Genomic DNA, 19,354 nt, shown 5'->3' with positions numbered 1-19,354 from the left:
GGAGGGACGGCGACAGCGCCTCCCCCAGGAGGCCGGGGCCTCAGCGAGAACGGGGGGATCCGCGGAAAGCCTTCCTCCCTCTCGCCGTTGCGGCTTCTTCCCTTGCGGAGCTGAAGACCAAAGTCGCTCTGTCACACTCCTGCTGTCCGACGCGGAAGGGAGCTTCCCGCGGAGCGCGGCCCGGCCAGGCTCCGGCCCGCCTCAACTGCGGAACGAGTGCCGCCTTCTCAAGCGCTTAATTCAAAACTCTTCCTCAAAAAACTCTTAAATGTGGAAAAGTTTGGTTCGACACGAACGTCCCGCGGCTGGTGCAAACATGACACTCCATAAGTAAGTCCCCTGACGGTGTGTTCAACTTCAAGTGCAGCAACACGGTTCAGGTGCCTGTATATACTTAATTAAAAAATAAATACATTAAAGCTGACTGATAAAGAGCTCAAGACAAATAACTGAAGGTCAAAACAAGCATGAGTCAGCAGGGATGTGGATCTTAATATATGAAAATAACTTTACCTTATTTTGATACATTCTGAGTACTGAAGCTGAAGAACCATTAATGCTAAATTTGTATTATAATACTTGGAGTCTTCTCTGAAGACACTTAAATACAAATGTATCTTTACGGTGCAGGAAAGCACTGGGAACGTGGAGACTGAAGAACAAGTTCCTTTGTGTAAAAACAAGTGGGCTAAGAGTAGATACCACAAAACGTGAGGGATTAACTCATAGTTCGATGGCAAATGGGCTGTGCTCCCAACTTCATAGGCAAAGGAATTCTCCATTCATAAATCTCAGGGAGATTTGGCTTCAGAAATCCCTTTACTTCACACAGCTGGTAATGAAACAGAAGTGAAAACAAAGTAGGTGACCATGCAAAGTTTGACTTGCAAAGAAGGCCAGATATTCTAACTCATGCTAGTATCAACATGATCACCTCAGGTGCTTGTGAGAAAGCAAAGAATTACAGGCACAGCTGTTGTATAAGACATGCACCAATACAGAACATTGAAAACGTCATCTGAATTAATACAAAATAACTGGGTTTAAAGTAATAATAATAGACATTGTTTCTTAGTCTGGGAAAAGGCCTTATGCTGTGTATGCATGTTTCTCCCACAGTAACCCTGTAACTGTGTAACTGAAGTAATGTCTTCATCAGCTGCTGCCAAGCTACACCCAGACAAGCCATCTGCCACCCTAGGAAACTACATACTGTAAGTGTCTGTAAGTCTGACTCATGGTTGCCCTGCCCACATGATCTATGAGTAAAAGACACCTGTTGCTGCTGCCCATGCAGCACCCATTGATTGCTTATCTGTCTGTTCTTGATTCCTTTTGCTTCTTCTCCATGTCCTCCCAAATATCCGTCTGAACTTGCCCAAACCTGCTTGCTCTGTTGTACTCATGGGGGTCCAGGCTCATTAGTGGCCCTCTAATCATAATTGTGCCCTGCCTGCTGTGTGTAGATATCCCTTGGCTTCTTCGATTTCACAGCTTGGCAAATGGGACTTGCCTCCACAGTTGATTTAATCTGTCTTCTAACTGGAACACAAGAGCCTTAAAGAGTTGTCTCTTGTGCTGTTGCTGGCCTTCTGCCGACTACAATGGAAAAATAACGGCCTCAAAGATAACTGAGTTTCTACAGTTGTCTTTCATGGAAACAGCTCAGTATGCCCAAGTGAAGAAAACATTGCGGTGCGAGTTCACGCTTTATGAAGGCCAGAGAATTCACACACACAAGAGACTTTTAAAATGTCTTAACATAGAGAGATCTATCAGAGTGTAGGACACCTGTTCTAGGTGACCATGACCATTTAAATTAGTTTTACTTTTGCAAAGGCAAACGGAGATCATAATGTATTTTAAGCATTAATAATACTATTGCAAGATTTGTAGTAATATCAGGATGGCTTGTAGGAATAGTGTAATGGTAATAATTTAACAAGAAAACACTTAAAGTTCTCTCACGTTTTGCAGGAGCAGTTACTATGGTCAGTTATTTTACAAACTGTGTTCAGAACATGCATTTGACTAGTGGCTCCATTTTCATGTCCCAACTCTACCTTCATAATGAATTATTCACATGTATCTTTGGAAATGGAAGTGAGAGTAAGCTGACAACAAGGAAACCTCATATTTCCAACATTAGGCACTGCACGTTTACATCAGCACCTGCAAAACATGAAGCATTACACTTTGCATCCAGACTTAGAGCACCCCAGTGCTGTCAGTCAACACCTTGTTAAACAATTGCCACGTGGTAAGAAGTCTTTCTGCCAGTTTAATTGAGCCCCACTTCTGGAGACATTCAAGGTCAGGCTCGATAAGGCTCTGAGCAACCTGATCTAGTGAGGGATGATGTCCCTGCTCACTGCAAGGAGGGTGGACTAGATGACCAATGGAGGTCACGTCCAACTCAAACCAGTCTATAATTCTATATATTTTTTTTTAAATCCATATTTCTATTATGCCTTTGTTTTAAGCCTTGAGAGATTATTCTTTGGTGATAGTAGTGAACTCATGATTATTCTTTTGGTGATAGTAGTGAACTCATGGCTATTCCAGTATACATGGTATTTGGATTGCTTTTTCACAGTCAGTCTGTTTTAGCAAAATGAAACACAATAAACATTATAAAGATTTGCTTGTATGTCAACATCTACTGCAGAATGGGATAAAATAAAACCTTGAAGTGTTATTAGTATTTAACTTTAGAAACTTGTCTGTTAAAGCTGGAATCTATGTTCATCAAAATTAGGAAATGGTCTTTCATTCTCACTTTCAGTTATTTCAGTTGTTATAATGTAGTGCTTTTAATTGTACAGTGCCTTAAAAGCTAATGGATTCTTAGTTCATTTTAAAAACAGATTCTTATTACTGACTGTGATATTGATAACAATGAAACGGCTAATGGCTCAAATGAAATATTTCCGTCTATAACATACCCATTAGTGGCATCCAGGCAATACTGTACTTAGTACTCACTTCTCAGATCTCCAGTCATTTCAATTAATTATATACTTGGCACACACGCATTCACTTACTGATATTTCAACATCAAAAAACCCACAGTTAAATAAAGAGATCTTCTAAAGCTGAAGGGAAGGTTTGTGCCAAACGTGAAAACTAATTGAGCCACATTATCAGATACTCTCTAGTAGGAAGGAATAATTATTATTTTAAACAAAACAGTAGGTTAAAATGCAATAATTCAAGAGCAGAGAAAACTATTCCATGGAGTGACTGAAATTGTGCAAATGACTTTATAAACCATATAAGTTTGGTTTATAAAGTCATCAAATCAAACCCCATCATAGAATCATAGAATCAACCAGGTTGGAAGAGCCCTCCAAGATCATCTAGTCCAACCTAGCACCCAGCCCTAACCAATCAACTAGACCATGGCACTAAGTGCCTCATCCAGTCTTTTCTTGAAGACCCCCAGGGACGGTGCCTCCACCACCTCCCTGGGCAGCCCATTCCAATGGGAAATCACTCTCTCTGTGAAGAACTTCTTCCTAATATCCAGCCTATAAAAAAAGCTTTTAGGAAAAACTGGCCATATGAATATTCAGTCCTGTATTTTAACGCTTGACAGAGACGATTGGGTTGTTCTCAGTGTTGGGTTAAACTAGAATTTGTCAGTAGCAAAATCTGGTTCCTACTCTAGATATAAGCAGCAAATTTTCTTATGTTTTGGAGACTGCTCAAAGCCATTCCAGAAAGCATGAGAGAGAGACAACAAGGAGGGGAAACTCCAGTTAGGCAAATATTTTATAAGCTCCATCTTGAATAGTTGTGGCATTTGGAATATGTACATGCAAGGTAGAACTAATGCAAAATGTTTTGAAAATGACTTGCCACTCCAGTAGGTCTGGAGTACAGTTTCTTGTTTTCTTGAATCAAATGACTTTTCTGCAAGTATAATTGTACAGTAGTATATTATTATAAAATAAACAAATATAGTATGCAAATATAAATCTTATTATTTAAAAACTGAGTGGAAGTGAGAATTATAGAAATTATAGAAGGACGTGACTGTTCAGTCACTGAGCTAATAAAAAACCCTAGAAAAGTGTCCCCTAATAATCTGAGGCTGAAATAACAGAAGTTTTCCATGGGTTTATAAATGGAATATACTGCAAGATTTTATTGTACCATAAAGGTTTACAAGCAAGATGGGACATTTTGTTGTGTTTGGAATTTCAAGCTCGCTTTTGGGTATTTGGAAAGCTTTCTTTTCAGCCAGTTGGCAAATTCTTTGCTGGCATCTACTAACTGCCTTGCTTTGTCGTAACAGCTATGTTAAAATGCCATTCTAAAACCAGTTTATCTCAAACCTATTTAGCTTAGACTTTGCAAGTATTTACTCCTAATGGGAGGCTGCCTTGCTCTGACATTATACATCTGAAATGCTGGAGCTGTTCTACAAAGGAGCGATCTGGCTGTATTAGACAAACCTGTGTACAAGCTGAAAACTCTTTAATCAGATCTACAAAACTGAGAATTTTCTGGAAGTTCCATTTCACATCCATTACGTGATACGCAGATGAAATACTTAATCACCACTCAGATGTGCAATGCTGATTTACTCATCTTTGTTTTAAGAGGAGTTCTGTTTGCTCAGAATGCACATAAAATAAAATATTCAGCAAGCAACAGTTAATAAATTAGTGCTAGTGCATGATAACTGATGAAACAATGTAATTACTGCTCACAAGGGGGAACTCCGTGGTCTCTTTTGGAAACCCTAAAGTAAACCATATTCTAAATAGTTTGATTTCAGCAAAAATCAGTACTGGAATCTAAACTGTAGCTTGAGAATTGGTCTCTATGTTACATTTGTGATGGAAATGCAAATAGTTCCATTAATTAATACTAATTTCCACACCTGTATTGCTTTTAGATAACCATTAAGGTTTTCACCATGATCTGTGACAAAGGTTTGCATCTGGATTATTTGGCCCTCAAGTCAGAAGTTTCTTTTCCAAATAACAGCTATCTGTGTGATGCAGGTGGAGCACATAACTGCCCAGAAACTGAAACATTAAAGATATGGTTTAGACATAACCTTACACAAACACTACATAGCCTTAAATAAACTCAAGGCTGGGTGTTGCTGAGCTTAAGTCTTCCCTGTTCCCAGAATGTCTCCCATGTTCTTTTTAGTTTACAGCTCTACTTTCCAAGCCTCTGCTTTTACAGGTGTGAAACTGCAACCTCCAAAGCCAGGGGCTCACCTGTAAACGAGGCTTTCTGGTGGCCATTTGCAACCCAAACAGACTTACTTTGTATCACTTCCGCACTGATACATGCTTTGCCAGAAAACCACCCCAAAATGTGCTTATTTCACTCTGAAACTTGGAGTTTCACCGGGGGGCATTGCATGATTATTTGTATCAACATGTCCAAGTCAGAAATGCTATAGGCAGGCCTGTGCTGATGCGCAAACGGCAGAGGAAGCCGTTGCCTTCTCTCCCTAGAGCTCATCCAAACTGGCCAGTACGGGAAGCACAGCTGCTGACAGCTCGCAGCACTTGTGTGTGGGAAGCCCCGCGGCTGGCAGGAGGGCCGCGCTGCCCGTTCCCCTGGCACTGACCGGCAGCGCTCCACACTCCGCTCCCGCCCGGGCGGGGCTGTGGCCGGGGCTAGGGCCGCGGCTGCACCGGCGGGCACGGGGCCGCTGCGGGAAAGCGCTGGAGGCGGCCGGCGTTATGTAAACAGCAGTTACGCAAGGGATGCAGATTTCACCTTACATAAGCGTGCGTTCCTGTCAGAGACGTCTTTGTCTGGGCCATTAGTGTGTATACATTAAGACGAGGGACGAGCAGTGTTGGTGTTTGAGCTGTAGCCTCTGGTTCCGAAGTCACTTGGTGACCTGTTTGCTCAGGCAGTTTGGCGAAACTCTAATCTCTTAGCCTCGAAGAAGTTTTCCTTCTATTCAATAAACAGCACACGTGCCTAAGTCATATTTGTGCCCTGTTCTGGCAGCCTAAAAAGGACTGCTGTTTCATAGTTATTGCAGAGTGAACTTAATCCAATATGGACAAAGGGAAATAAAATCCTGCAGATCTTAGACTTTGTATTTCACTTGTTGCCACCATCAGAGGACCTTATTCCAATGTCTGTGAAAAGATAGATTTCCAAGCCACTTCGGTGCCCTCGGGACGAGACAAAAGAGCCTCGTAGTTAAGTAGTCTGTTTCTAGCTGATGTTAGGAGATCCTGTAGTCGGCGGGGCCTGTTTCATTCCCTTGTCCTCATGTGCAGGTGGAACATCATCAGGTGGTGTACATTTTGGATATTTTCGCATAGTACTAGATGCTGTTGGGACTTCTATGCTTGATGCCTCACTCCCCTCTACACTAATTTTTCATACTGCAACTGTTGCATACCTTTCCTTTTTTATTTAACACCCCTGATAAGTTGGGGAGTGTGTGTAATTTACTAGGCTTTGCTTGTTTTTAAGCTGGTTTTCTCCCTTTCAGCCTTTTTTCTCCCTGGAAAGGCCTTGAATTTCATGTATACCTTGAAGGATTGCTCAGGAGTGCTCTGTTACTGATCTCACTCTGGTTCTCTGCTTACATACTTTTGACTACATCTTCAAAACCCTTTCCTTTTTTATCTGTTCATAAAGCTCAGCCAGTCCTATAAGGACATCCCATATGGACAGAAACAGTAACAGACAGTTAGATGGTGTTAAAGACAGAATAATCCTTTTCCTATAATGCCTTTCCTGTATTGTTTTATAATCTGTATGAACTGAAGATGGAATCTGGACTGTCCTAACTTGCTGTCATCACTCTGTGACTGTCTTCCAAGATCAATTTCCTTTTTTATCCATGTCTGTTTTTGTGTCCACAACATCCTATGGTACCGAGATCATTCTGTAACCTCACTGTGCACTTTGAGCCAGGGGACTGTTGGGCCAGCTTTGACCTAAATGTTGTATGACCACATATAGCACAGCTCTTTGAGCTCTCACCTTTTGCTGGTGAATACTCCAGCAAGTGTAAGGTTACATTTGCCTTGCAAAAGCATCCTCCAACTCATGCTTGGATAGGTCATGGCAATGTGCTGTTGAGCCATAGATTGCCATGCTCAGACAAGCTGTGCTACTATGAAAAGACAAAGGATCTGTGGGGTTGGAATTTGCTAGATTATGCAGCTGAAAAGTAGTAATTACCACAGGAAGTAGCTCAAACGTGGACAAATCTCTTTGAGACTCAGGTAGACAATAGAAACTGGGGCAGATAAGACAAAGTATGACATGAAAGGTGACCTGCTAGATTAGTTGTCTGTTTGAATGGTTTATACCTGCCATCTCCTGTATGATCCATCGGGCATAAGCAGAGTAGGGACAGAGCAGCCTGCTTAGATGTAGATAAAAGCAGGAAAAAAAAATCTGTTGAACTTACTGCCTGGATTCCCTCACAGTTAGTTTCTGAATTTTGACAACCTTTCATTTACAAAGCAGAAAAATAAATCTAAAACTTAAATATGTAGATAATTAAATCAGAATATCAGTTCCAAGTTGCTCAAAGGTTGAATACAGTTATTTTTTTCGTTATTAACTTTAGTTTCTATATTTCCTTGTGCTCAGTCACAATAGAAGCTCTTCTAGAAAAAATAACGTAACCCATGGTTGCTGTCAGTGGAGCACATCTCTGAGTTGTATCTACTCTTCCAAACTCGTGCAGGCCTGGGAAATGCTGTCCATAGAAAAGCCGGCAGAGCCACCCAGTGTTCGAACCGCGAACGTACAGTCTGGTGTGTACCGCGGGCTTCGTGCGAGGGAATACGACCTGAGCGACAGCTCAGCAATCAGGGAGGAACTCCAGCATCACAGATTCATAGAATCAGCCAGGTTGGAAGAGACCTCCAAGATCATCCAGTCCAACCTATCCCCCAGCCCTAGCCAATCAACTAGACCATGGCACTAAGTGCCTCATCCAGTCTTTTCTCAAAGACCTCCAGGGACAGCAACTCTACCACTTCCCTGGGCAGCCCATTCCCATGGCAAATCACACTCTCTGGGAAGAACTTCCTCCTAATATCCAGCCAATACCTCCCCCAGCACAACTTAAGACTGTGTCCCCTTGTTCTGTTGCTGGTTGCCTGGGAGGAGACCAACCCCCACCTGGCTACAGCCTTCTTTCAGGTAGTTGGAGACAGCAATGAGGTCACTCTTGAGCCTCCTCTTCTCCAGGCTAAACACCCTCAGCCTCTTCTCACAGGGCTTGCGTTCCAGGCCCTTCACCAGCCTCATCACCCTTCTCTGGACACGTTCCAGCATCTCAACATCTCTCTTGAATTGAGGAGCCCAAAACTGGACACTCAGTCTCTCTCTGTCTTCCCCCACACCTTTTCCCTTCTATTCAAGTGTGATCTAATAGTATAGCTTTCTTAGGCAGCATACAGTGATCCTTTAAATTCTAATTAGCACTCTAATGTTCGTGTAACTCAAAGGGAGGACAAGTTGGGTCATGGGAATTTATCTGACCCAGTTCTAGATGTGTGAAAGTTGCCTAAATCTACACTAGTGTTGTAATTTTTTTATAGTCTGTGAAAAGAGGTAAGTACAGTAAAAAATATAGTTTATTTTAATCTCCACATAGGTGCCTGAAGTCAATAATTCTCAGGAGTTGAATCCCACATTGCCAGCTGTTACCACTACAAATCAGTTGTGGTAGTACAGAGAATCTCAAACTGAGGCACAATTGAGTTAGTTATTAGTTATTTTGGATTACCATCTTAGGCAGCAGGGACTGTGTAATAAAAATCTTGTCCTTAAAGGAATTGCTTGGCTGTATTCCTTCTAGTAACTACCCACTCTGCTCAAGAAAGGACAATGAATCTTGTGCTTTATAAACCTGTTTTGCTTATTATTGGTGGTTCTTCTCCCTGGTATTCTTTTAAGAGTTCTTTAAACCAAAGTTTCTTCAGTGAAAATATTGCCAAAACCCAAAATGAAGGTTCTTGTAATGGCACAGTGCATTACTGATGTATTCCATTTACCAAATCCCTTCAAAGGGACTATCATATTAGCACTATGACCTCAAAAGAAGTTAGTATCATTTAATCATTAGAAAAAAGAGCTGGAGTCCAGAAAGATCATAACACAACAACTAGGGGCAGAGAAGGGCCAACAGTGTGGTTCATAGAAAAAAAGACAGTAAGACCTCTCTGAGCCTGTGGAGTGTCTCCGTTTTCCCCAGCTGATGTACTGCACAAACTGCTGGTACATCAAATTTCTCCCCAACTGAAGTTTACATTAAAGTAGATCATATGCCAAGCCATCCTGTTTTCAAAGGCTTTTGTCTGCACAAGGAGACTGACTGATACAGCTTTCATGGCATAAGCTATTTCTGATCGGTCCTAAAAGATGCAACTAGTTACTTAAGAGTAACTATTATGGAATAGCTTAAGCTATAGTGGTTACACCCATCACTTTCCCTGGAGAGAACAAAGTCCATGTCAATATTCTAAACATGAATTCCCTACAAATTTCTGCAGTATCTTCTTCAGCAGTCTGCAAATTCAACTTCGAATAATATTCTGAATGGGTAGTTGTCTCCAAACACTGAACTTTCAAATCTAAGGGCATGACTTGGAATGCTTAGGAAAGCTTTTTGGCTGGAGACAATTAAACTTAAGCATGTGTCTCAGTTCTAATTTAAATTCCCAGAGACTCAAATAAATTTGATAGAACCAAATAACAATTTATAGAGTGCACTTCCCTCTTCCCCCTTCTTTCCCAAAAGAAAGGGATTAGATGTACAGAGAGGAAAAGGTAAGCACCCACAAATAAATAAATCTCACTTGATTTGGAAATCAAAAAGAAAAAGGTTAACAATAAATTAAAAAGGTATCTGAGGTAGGGAACTTACAAAGGTATAGGGAAGGGAAAAAAACAAATAAAAAATGTGTAGATACAACCTGATTTTGATGGTGATGTCTTTGTCCACCTCATGAGTGATGGCCACGTGGTAAAACAAAGAGGAGGAGAACAGGATGGTGATGCTGGTAGGCAGGGAATGCAAAGAAAGAGAGAGAAATAGCAAGTCCCCCTGCTTTTATGGATATTTAGACAGGAAGAGGGAGTGGGCCAACCATCACCTGGTAGTGTTCAGACCCACCCCTGGGGAGGGACCAAGACCACCTAGGGTCAGGTTCAAGGTTACTCCCTCTAGAGGGTTAACCCTGTACAGCATGAGAAGAAAGGAATTACTACAGAGAAGGAAACTCTAAGGGAAAGGAGAAAAAGACAGAAAAGATAACTGAAAGGGAATGAATAGCAACAAAAGGAAAACTGCCAAGATATTCAAAGTACAGAAATAACAGTAAAAGCTGAGATGGGAGTGTTTCCTCAACTAAGAAACTATCATGGAAGTAAGCTTCAGTCAGCTACCACTATGAAAGGAGAGTCTATCTCCTTAATGCCAATACCACACTGCTATCTGCATGCATGTTGCTGTATATTAAGTGTATCATACAGTCCTAAATTTAGATGAGCAGTCATTAAAAAAGGAATTTGGCCATTTCTGCACTTCCCTCACTTAGGTCCCAATGGCAAGACAATATTTGCTCCATTTCATGCCCATGTTTGTTCTTTTCATTACTTGCTTCATTTCCTCACAAAATGTCAAAGCTCAACTCTGCAGCATTTCAGTCTGAGCATCTTTTATAGAGCAGGTTTTTCTGTTTTGAACAGTACAAAGCAATTTGCTGTTTGTTTCCCTCCCTGTGGCAAACACTTCTGTCTCTCTAGCAGACTGAGGGAAAAGTGTGTTATTTCCATACATATGTCAGGAGGTGTTGAACAGGTGAAACAAGGACCCATGCTCTGTATCAAGAGCCAGCCAGGGGAGAATCTCTATAGGACCTGCTCTGAGGTACTGCCTGTAGTGCTGTGCCCCTAGGCTGTCAGTTTCTTACACAGTTCATGGACAGGTTTTGCACAGCAGCTGAAGTGATTTTATAGAAGTATTATTTATTTTATTTTTTATAATTCAGGAACTGGTAAAAGGTTACCATAATTTTAAAAATGCAGTTAATCATTGTTGTGATAAATGAGGGAATGTTATCTAATTAATGGAAGCTTTTGCCTGTTTTCTAATGTTTAGGTCTAGTTTTATGTATGTATTAATACATGAGTAAAATGTAATGGCCTTGTCAAACAGGAGTCAAAGAGATCTGTTGGTTCATCCTGGCATTAAAGTCTCTGAATCTGTGCTATTTCTTAGAGAGCTTTGACTTCCTCATCCAAGATTTCATACTGCTTCTTTCTGCATTCAGTTTAATGTCTTAAATTCATGCCTGAAGGCCAGAGGAGCATTTTTTGTTGTTTAAACACTAACTGAAGACCGAAAACATTTCTGTTTGTCCAAATCTGGAAAAATGCAGAATGATTATATTACCAAAGGGAGAGGGGAAAAAAAGGGGAAAAAAAGGAATACTGTGTACCCAACAAAACAGAGGCAAGAATGTAGGAATGTAAATGTGTTACAGGCTGTTGGATGCAAAAATAAAACTCAGAAAAGACTGAAGGCTTGAAAAGGCATAATATGATCCAATTTATTCAGACTAAAAATTGCCTTCCCTAGATTGCTAAGGTGACAAGAAAAAAAATATGAAAAGAAGGTAATCACATTTGTTTAAGTCTGGCAATTTCCATTGAAATGTCTGTCTCTCTGTAATAGTTTTTTTTTAAAGAAAGTGCCTTGGGGAATTACTAGAAAAATGAGCTTTATTAAGTGTTCATGGCCATCTGAACTACCCACCCATCCAGTATAAATGTGTTCTGGCAAAACAAGTGTTTGCGTTGCCATGGCCTTTCCCATGATGTTATTTTCTTAAGCAAAAGCATTTTTCTAGCTGAGATCTTAACAAGGACACAGGCAGGGTGCCATAATTCAGTCCCTGAGGAGAAAAATAATGATTTGAAAGGAATGGTGAAGCAAGTACATGGTCTCAGAGCAGGTAGAACAGAGGACTTGGATGTCTGTTGATTCTTTTGCCCAACAGAAGCAGTGATCCCTTCCACTAACCAGTTCTGTGGAAGCATAGTGCAGCCACCACCAGCCCTGCACAAACAGTGCAGCTGAGGTTCTCCTGTAGTATCCTCAGTATAGGGAAAATCTCTCTCAAAAACAGTGTCTCAGTCGTTATTCACTGAACAAATCACATCTCAGATGCACATTTCCTCAAATCAGGTCAAGGGGCCTGTGCTGTGCACGGGTACAGGAATTGTACACAGAACTATGCTCCCAGGTCTGTATGGATCTGCAAGATTTGAAGAGTTTTATATACTGCTAGTTTTTTCTCTGTTTGCCCTGCAAAATCACTTGGGGAAGGCCCTACCTAAGGGTTTCACACTGGTTTCTATCCTCTTGGGTCATTTTATCCGCCCCCCCCCCTTTTTCTTTCATATCACAAACCATATCATGAGATGGTGAACAATACCCCTCTATTATGAAGTAATGCAGTCCACATCTCACTGATACCTGAACTTCACCATTTTAGCAAACCAATCAATTACATAACTATGACAAAATAAACCAAACAACATGGAACATTTTATTTACCTTAACTTAAAATGAATTAGCTGAAAACTAAGAAAGCAAATAGCATTTGATGCTATTTGTAACAGAATATGCTAGAACTTTAACAAGTGTGCAAGTGCTGAGACCCAGCCAGTCTAATGTCCTGCACTGAGATTACTTTTAGAAATCCCAGGAAAGGAAGTATTCAGTCTTCTGGGAAACATTTCCTCCTCAGCCTACCACCTCACAAAAAGTTCTTCTGTTCAACTCAATATTTACCCACCATCTCAATGATCTTCTTGAAGTATCTTCAGTAGCTCTTACTTGTCACCTTGCATATTCGTACTCACTGGAAAACATCATGAAGTATCCAATTCAAAGCTAGAAATCTACAGAAAAGAGAACTTGAGCTAAATCCAGGGTTTTTATGCAATTCATTCCGGTTGAAATTCTGTTTCGAGGAGGGAAGTAAACTTACAATATTACACAGCACCTTTATATCTTTGACTTTTTTATTTGATATGACCTTTTGAAGTTAGATTAGAAGGATAATTCCACATTAAAATTGACTCAATTTAGCCTTTTGCTCTTGCAGTTCAGGAGGGATGTATCTGATGCAGAAGACAATACTGAAATGTGTGAGGTGTATCCAACTCATGGTCCTAAGTGGATGTAGTTATCGCTGTGATATAGGGAGTTTGCAAGCTCCATTCAGCATGGAAAATGTTGACCTGGATAAATATTCTGGAGCACGTAACATTGCTTAGTGGGAGGCATTTCTAAGTTGATACTGTCATGGCCAGAATAGGCCTGAACTTGTACTGGCTTGCCCAAACATGTTTTTCTGCTCTTCCTCTCTCTGTTTTGGGAAGAAGCAAGTGCGGGAAAGAGGACAAAGAACCTGGAGCCACTGAGTCTAAGGACTCTGGCTTGCTCAGACGTGTTTTGCTCCTGTTTACATCCTGTGGCAAACAAGGGACACACACTTCCTTGTGCCTGCCTCATGCAAGGCCTATGTTTTCCCAAATTTGGGTAAAGCAAGCCTATAGCTTCACCTAAGATGGTCAGGCTTGGCTAATTGCCATTCTGATTGGCTATTCTGTGTCCAAAGGCCCATTAGTCTTGGGCTGTACTGATAAAAAGAGATGAGCAGGTAACACAGCATGCTCTGCTGTTGTATTTGAGCCTGCTGCTGCCTGCTGCTGCCACTGCTCTCTGCCATTGCTCTCTGTCTCTGGCAGTGATTCTGCCATTGCCTTCTGCAGCATTATGCTAAGCTATAACTAGCTCTGCTGAATTGCCTGGAAACTGCATGCTTTGAGATTGCTAGGAACAGGCTTTAAACACCTCCATGTGATAGGCCTGCATAGCCAGCATGACATTGTGCTAAGACTGCACATTGCAAGACATCCTACCTACATCTGCCAAGACAAGGAGCTCTGGAAGGGACACATAGATTGTCAAGAGGAACCAGGATAAGGTCAGAGATCATCTGCCTTCTTTCCCCAGCAGCCTCTGAAGCCTGGAAAACATCAGAAGCCTCAGAAGCTCACAAGACATTGACAGAACCCTCTGCAAGTCTGAAGCTGTAGCTTGCCCCATGAGTTGGGAGATAGTTTTTGTGAGTAAATACTTAAAGCCTCTTGTAATTCACTAATTGCCTTCTACCATAAGCAGAAAGGAGCTTCCTGAGTCCATCTAGTGGATAAGGCAGTATAATTAACTGCAAGCGGTACATTGACTGCAAGAACCTTCTGTTCCAGTATAATGTTTGCATTTGCTCATTACTTCTTAAAGTGTTCTAGTTTTGCCTCTTCCCTGTGTGTGTAAGTATCCAAACCACGTGTTTTGAACCTTGCAAATAAGTTTTCTGGTGAGATTTAATGTTAGTAAACAGTTTTCATAGTTATTAACAATCTTTGCCTGGATATCAAAATTAATAAAGATTATTAATTTTACATAATTTGTAACAGATACTGACAGGAATTTGGAGATGTGGGGAACCCAGAAACATCTAGAGATTTGGAGATAGGGCTACATGTTGAGTCATTGCTGCTTATTTGCTGTCACAAAAAGGTACATTAATTTATAGGTGCTTCTCACTTACCTGAATTCCCCCAGATTGCTTGTAAAAGCTTTCAAAAGATAGCTTACTCACATGCATTTCCTCTCTTGGAGTTCAGAGTCCTTGGACCAGGAAGTGCTTCATGGAGGTAGTGTTCTCTACTTCACCTACAGATGGGTGCATGTAAGAGCTGCTTCTTGTTTTATCTTTGAAAGGATTAGTCTTCAGTTTCAGCCTACTGAAGGAGTGGATTTAATTCAGCCATTCCTGCTGCTGAAAGTATAAGTCCCATGGCTGGGTTGGGCCAGACCGTGTGGAATGTAATTGAAAATGGCTACAGTCATTTTTATTGTCTATGACTGCAGATGTGAGTAAAGCCTCCTTTGAATGTAATCAGTGGAAGATTAATTACCATGACTTCAACATCTGAATAGAAAAGGAAAAAAGGATACTTTTATATGTGGTGGACAAATTAAGCTAACTTAATCTCACGAACAATGCAAACTTATAAAATAGCCCATCTTTAACAAAATGCTAAAGAACACAATGTAATTATAGTCTAGGTCCAAATATGTACTTTTTTATTATGAAAATTAGTAGCATACTTAATTACTATGGAATTATTGGGAAGGACATGCTTTGCTGAGGAAATAATGATGAATTCCAAAATGTAAGAGATAAGTTTTGTGATTTCTAAGATAAAATATTTTTAGCTGGACAGCATATATAGGCACTTAGAACTGGCCCAGTTTCTTTGATGGAAAGTAATTTCTTTTATTAAATGTTTTAAAGTTATTCTTACATAGCTAGCAGGAAATTTACTGGGCTTTTGTTAATTTGGAATGTTAATCGAGCACACATCATGGGGCCTGATGAGATTCACCCATGGGGCCTGAGAGAATTGGCAGATGAATTTGCTAAACCACTGTCCATCATATTTGAAAGGTCATGGCAGACTGGTGAAGTTCCTGCTGACTGGAAAAGGGCAAACATAACACCCATCTTCAAGAAGGGAAAAAAGCATGACCTCGGGAATTACAGACCAGTCAGACCAGTCAGTCTCACCTCTGTGCTTGGCAAGATCACAGAGCAGATCCTTCTGAAGGCTCTGTTAAGGAAAAACGAAAACAAAGCAGAGGTGATTGGTGGGAACCAGCGATGGCTTCACCAAAGGCAAATAGGATCATAGGATGTTAGGGGTTGGAAGGGACCCAAAGAGATCAAGTCCAACTCCCCTGCTGGAGCAGGACAGTAATATCTAACACAGATCATAGAGGAGTCATGCCTGACAAATTTAGTGGCTTTTCATGATGAAGTCACAGCAAGAGTGGACAAGGGAAGGGCAACTGACGTCATCTACCTGGACCTGAGTAAGGCATTTGACTGTCCCACATGACATCCTGGTCACCAAACTGGAAAAAACATGGACTTGATGGGTGGAGCACTGCTGGATACAGAATTGGCTGGATGGTTGCATGCAGAGAGTGGTGATCAAGGGCACAACATCCACCTGGAGACCAGTAACAAGTGGCATCACTCAGGGGTCAGTGCTGGAACCAGTGGTGTTTAACATCTTTGTGAGCAATATGGACAGAGGAATCAAGTGCACCCTCAGCAAATTTGCAGACGACACCAAGCTGTGTGGCACAGTCAACTTGCTAGAGGGCAGGGATCCATCCAGAGAGACCTGGACAGGCTGGAGAGTTGGGCCTAGGCCAATCTCATGACATTCAACAAGGCCAAGTGTAAGGTCCTGCACCTGGGTCAGTGCAATCCCAAGCACAAATACAGGCTGGGTGGCAAATGGCTAGAGAGCAGCCCTGAGGAAAAGGACCTGGAGGTCTGGGTTGATGAAAGCTCGACATGAGCCAGCAGTGTGAGTGCAGCCCAGACAGCAACTGTGTCCTGGGCTGTGTCAAGAGCAATGTGGCTGATAGGGCAAGGGAGGGGATGCTGCCCCTTTATTCTTCTCTTGTGGGACCCCACCTCGAGTAGAGTGTAGTTCTGAAGCCCTCAACACAGGAAGGACATCAAACTGTTAGAGCAAGTCCAGAGGAGGCCACGAAGATGATCAGAGGGCTGGAGTACCCCTGCTATGAGGAGAGGCTGCTAGAATTGGGGCTCTTCTGCCTGGAGAAGAGAAGCCTTCGAGGAGACCTTCAGTATCTGAAGGGGGCCTACAGGAAGGCTGGGGAGGGGCTATTTACAAGGTCTTGTAGTGACAGGATGAGGAGTAATGGGTGTAAACTGAAAGAGGGGAGACTTAAACTAGATGTTAGGAAAGTGTTCTTTACAGTGAGGGTGGTGAGACACTGGCACAGGTTGCCCAGGGAGGTTGTGGATGCTCCCTCCCTCAACGTGTTCACAACTAGGTTGGATGAGGCCTTGAGCAACCTGTTCTAGTGGGAGATGTCCCAGCCTGTGGTGAGAGGTTGGAAGTAGATGATCTTCGAGGTCCCTTCCAACCTAAACCATTTTGTGATTCTGATTCTATGATCACCTAATCTTGAAACAATCAGCAGGTGCTTTATAATATGTTATGTACTTCCCAATATGAATGTGGGACCAATCAGACCCCCAGTTCTCTGCATATATCCAGCTAAATTATGTGGTTCTAAATTTTGATTAAAGAGAGATCCAGAACTTCATTTATTATGTAAATTAACAGTAAGATAACTCTTCTGTTTAGGACTTGAGGATGGACAATGGCAGATGTGGGTTCTAGTGCCTAAACTGCCTTATTAATCATGCAATGGCTGTTAATAACCAACCAATTCTTTGACTGCTTGATGGTTTGTCAATTAATTATCTCTCCATTATCTACCCTCATGGCACTACATGAGATGTGAGTGTAAAATGTCCTCTTTATTTCTGTGTTGAGCTTAATCTTACATGTACTGCAAAAACGCTCCCAAATCACCACATTTTATGGCATAAGCAGAATCAGTCCTGATTTTATAGTGGAGCAGTTCAGAAATGGCCAGATGCATTACCGATTTCTCTGAGGAAGCAAAGAGCAGTCATAAAGATAGGGAGATTAAGGGCACCACCAGTTAAATCTGTCTATGTGAGTCAAATCTTCACGTATGAGAGGGGGCAAATACCAAACCTCAATGGAAAATACTAGTGTTTATTGTGGTAACTGCCAATCTCTTGTCTGCAGCAAATTAATAGAGATAATAAAAAAAAAGGTTATATGTCGAACATTGCCTCTGAAATTTTGAAGAGGATGAGAACTCACACACCTTTCTCTACTAGACCTGACTGGGATGGGGTTAATTTTCCCCACTGCAGTCCTTATAGTGCTGTGCTTTGTATTTGTAGCTAGAAAGGTGTTGGCAACACACTATTATTTTATCTGCTGCTTAGCAGTGCTCCCACATAACAGTAATATAACTGGAAGTAGAGAATTAGGTTTTTTATTTACCTTTGCTTTGGCCTATATCCTTTGCTTTTGCTTTATTCAGCTGCCTTCATCCTGGCCCATGAGTTCTTTTCCATCTTATCTTCTCCCCTGCTGTCCTGTGCTGGAAGGAAGTCACAGAATGAGCTTGACGGGCACCTGGTGGCCAGCCAAGGTCAGCCCACCGCACTTTTGGACACAGGTTGTGGAAATGTTACGATGAACTTCATGTCTCATGCATTTTTATCCCTGCAAAGATCATTACATGGCCAAGAAATGGAAATGTATTCTTGTCCAAATTCTGTGTTTGTTCTCTGTGTCTGAAGGACTGAAAGATGTTTGCCAAACTATTCAGTTGCCAGTCAGAAGTTGGAAGAGCTACCAGAATATACTCCCCTAATACTTATGAATTATATTATTTTAGGTATCATTTTGCCAGCTTTTGAAATGGTGCCAAGATATCTATATTGCTAGTATGATCCAGCAATTAACTGCACTGTGAATTTAGTAAGTTGCTAAGAAGGAGGTAACCACCTTGGAACACCGAGGTTTCGTACTGGTGTTACTCAGATGTTTGTGGCAGGTGATGTCCAATTTCAGTCTCTTAGAAAGAATCTGACAATATGGATCACAGATCCTCCCACACGGTGACAGACACTCATCTGTGCAAGTTTTCAACTGCTGCTTAATGATTAGACCATACAGCTGAATGAGGTGGTTCTTCATTTTTTTAATTACTTGTGTCCTAAACCAAATTAGCAATTAAGGTGCTACCAGTTCTGGGAAACAATGAAATGTCTTGTTCTGCTCTCTGGGATTTCCTGTTGGAAACTAAAGAAAATGAATTTTCTATCTTGGAATCTTCAGAAAAGGAACTGAGGCCAGTGAAAGTGTCTGCTCTTTTCAGGAGATTTTAGTGTGGTTGTGAGTCTTGGAGATCAGTTTGATTTCACATACTATATAAGAGACAGCAATTATAGAATTAGGCCACTTGAGGTCATGTCAGTGTTGCAAGGCGCTAGGCAGCTACACTTCTTGGTGTTGGGCCATTGTGCAGAGCCTGTCTTGGGAGATATCCCAAGGATACTCACTGAGTATGAAAGAGACACTCAGCCAAGAAAAGCAGGAAAAAGTGTTCTTCTGAAGTGCGGGAAGGGATGTTGTTTGTTTTCTGGTTTTAATCCATATAAATCCAAGAAAGGAGACAAAAAAATTAGTGAGAGGACTGAAGAGGAGAAGAGTAAAGCATCCTTTTACATCAAGAACGGCCAGAGCAGACCATTGTTTAAACCTTGGAACTTCATTATTCTTGGTCCAGCTGGCAGACTGTTACAGGAGTCCT

At 41.5% G+C, this 19,354-nt stretch overlaps 1 protein-coding gene and 1 long non-coding RNA gene across 3 annotated transcripts in view; one reads left to right on the top strand and one right to left on the bottom strand.

The window, feature by feature from the left end:
• Nucleotides 1-10,027, bottom strand: part of AMPD3 (adenosine monophosphate deaminase 3) — a 36,708-nt gene extending 26,681 nt beyond the window's left edge. The window contains exon 1 of the mRNA XM_064163733.1: nucleotides 9,939-10,027. Coding sequence (XP_064019803.1) covers nucleotides 9,939-9,972 — 34 coding nt within the window. The 5' untranslated portion in view covers nucleotides 9,973-10,027. The remainder of the gene's footprint in view (nucleotides 1-9,938) is intronic.
• Nucleotides 50-18,272, top strand: LOC135186201 (uncharacterized). Of its 2 annotated transcripts, XR_010306756.1 has the most exons (4): nucleotides 50-330; nucleotides 1,120-1,214; nucleotides 14,057-14,165; nucleotides 18,077-18,272. It is a non-coding gene; the product is annotated as an uncharacterized LOC135186201 (long non-coding RNA). The 2 variants fall into 2 exon arrangements; XR_010306757.1 differs by lacking the exons at nucleotides 14,057-14,165; nucleotides 18,077-18,272 and adding an exon at nucleotides 4,301-4,340.
• Nucleotides 18,273-19,354: the final 1,082 nt, after the last annotated feature.

The sequence above is a fragment of the Pogoniulus pusillus genome, chromosome 24 (genome assembly GCF_015220805.1).
Source record: "Pogoniulus pusillus isolate bPogPus1 chromosome 24, bPogPus1.pri, whole genome shotgun sequence".
Taxonomy (NCBI): Eukaryota; Metazoa; Chordata; class Aves; order Piciformes; family Lybiidae; genus Pogoniulus; species Pogoniulus pusillus.
Note: the sequence above shows the minus strand (reverse complement) of the source record. Positions and strands in the feature narration are given on the sequence as shown.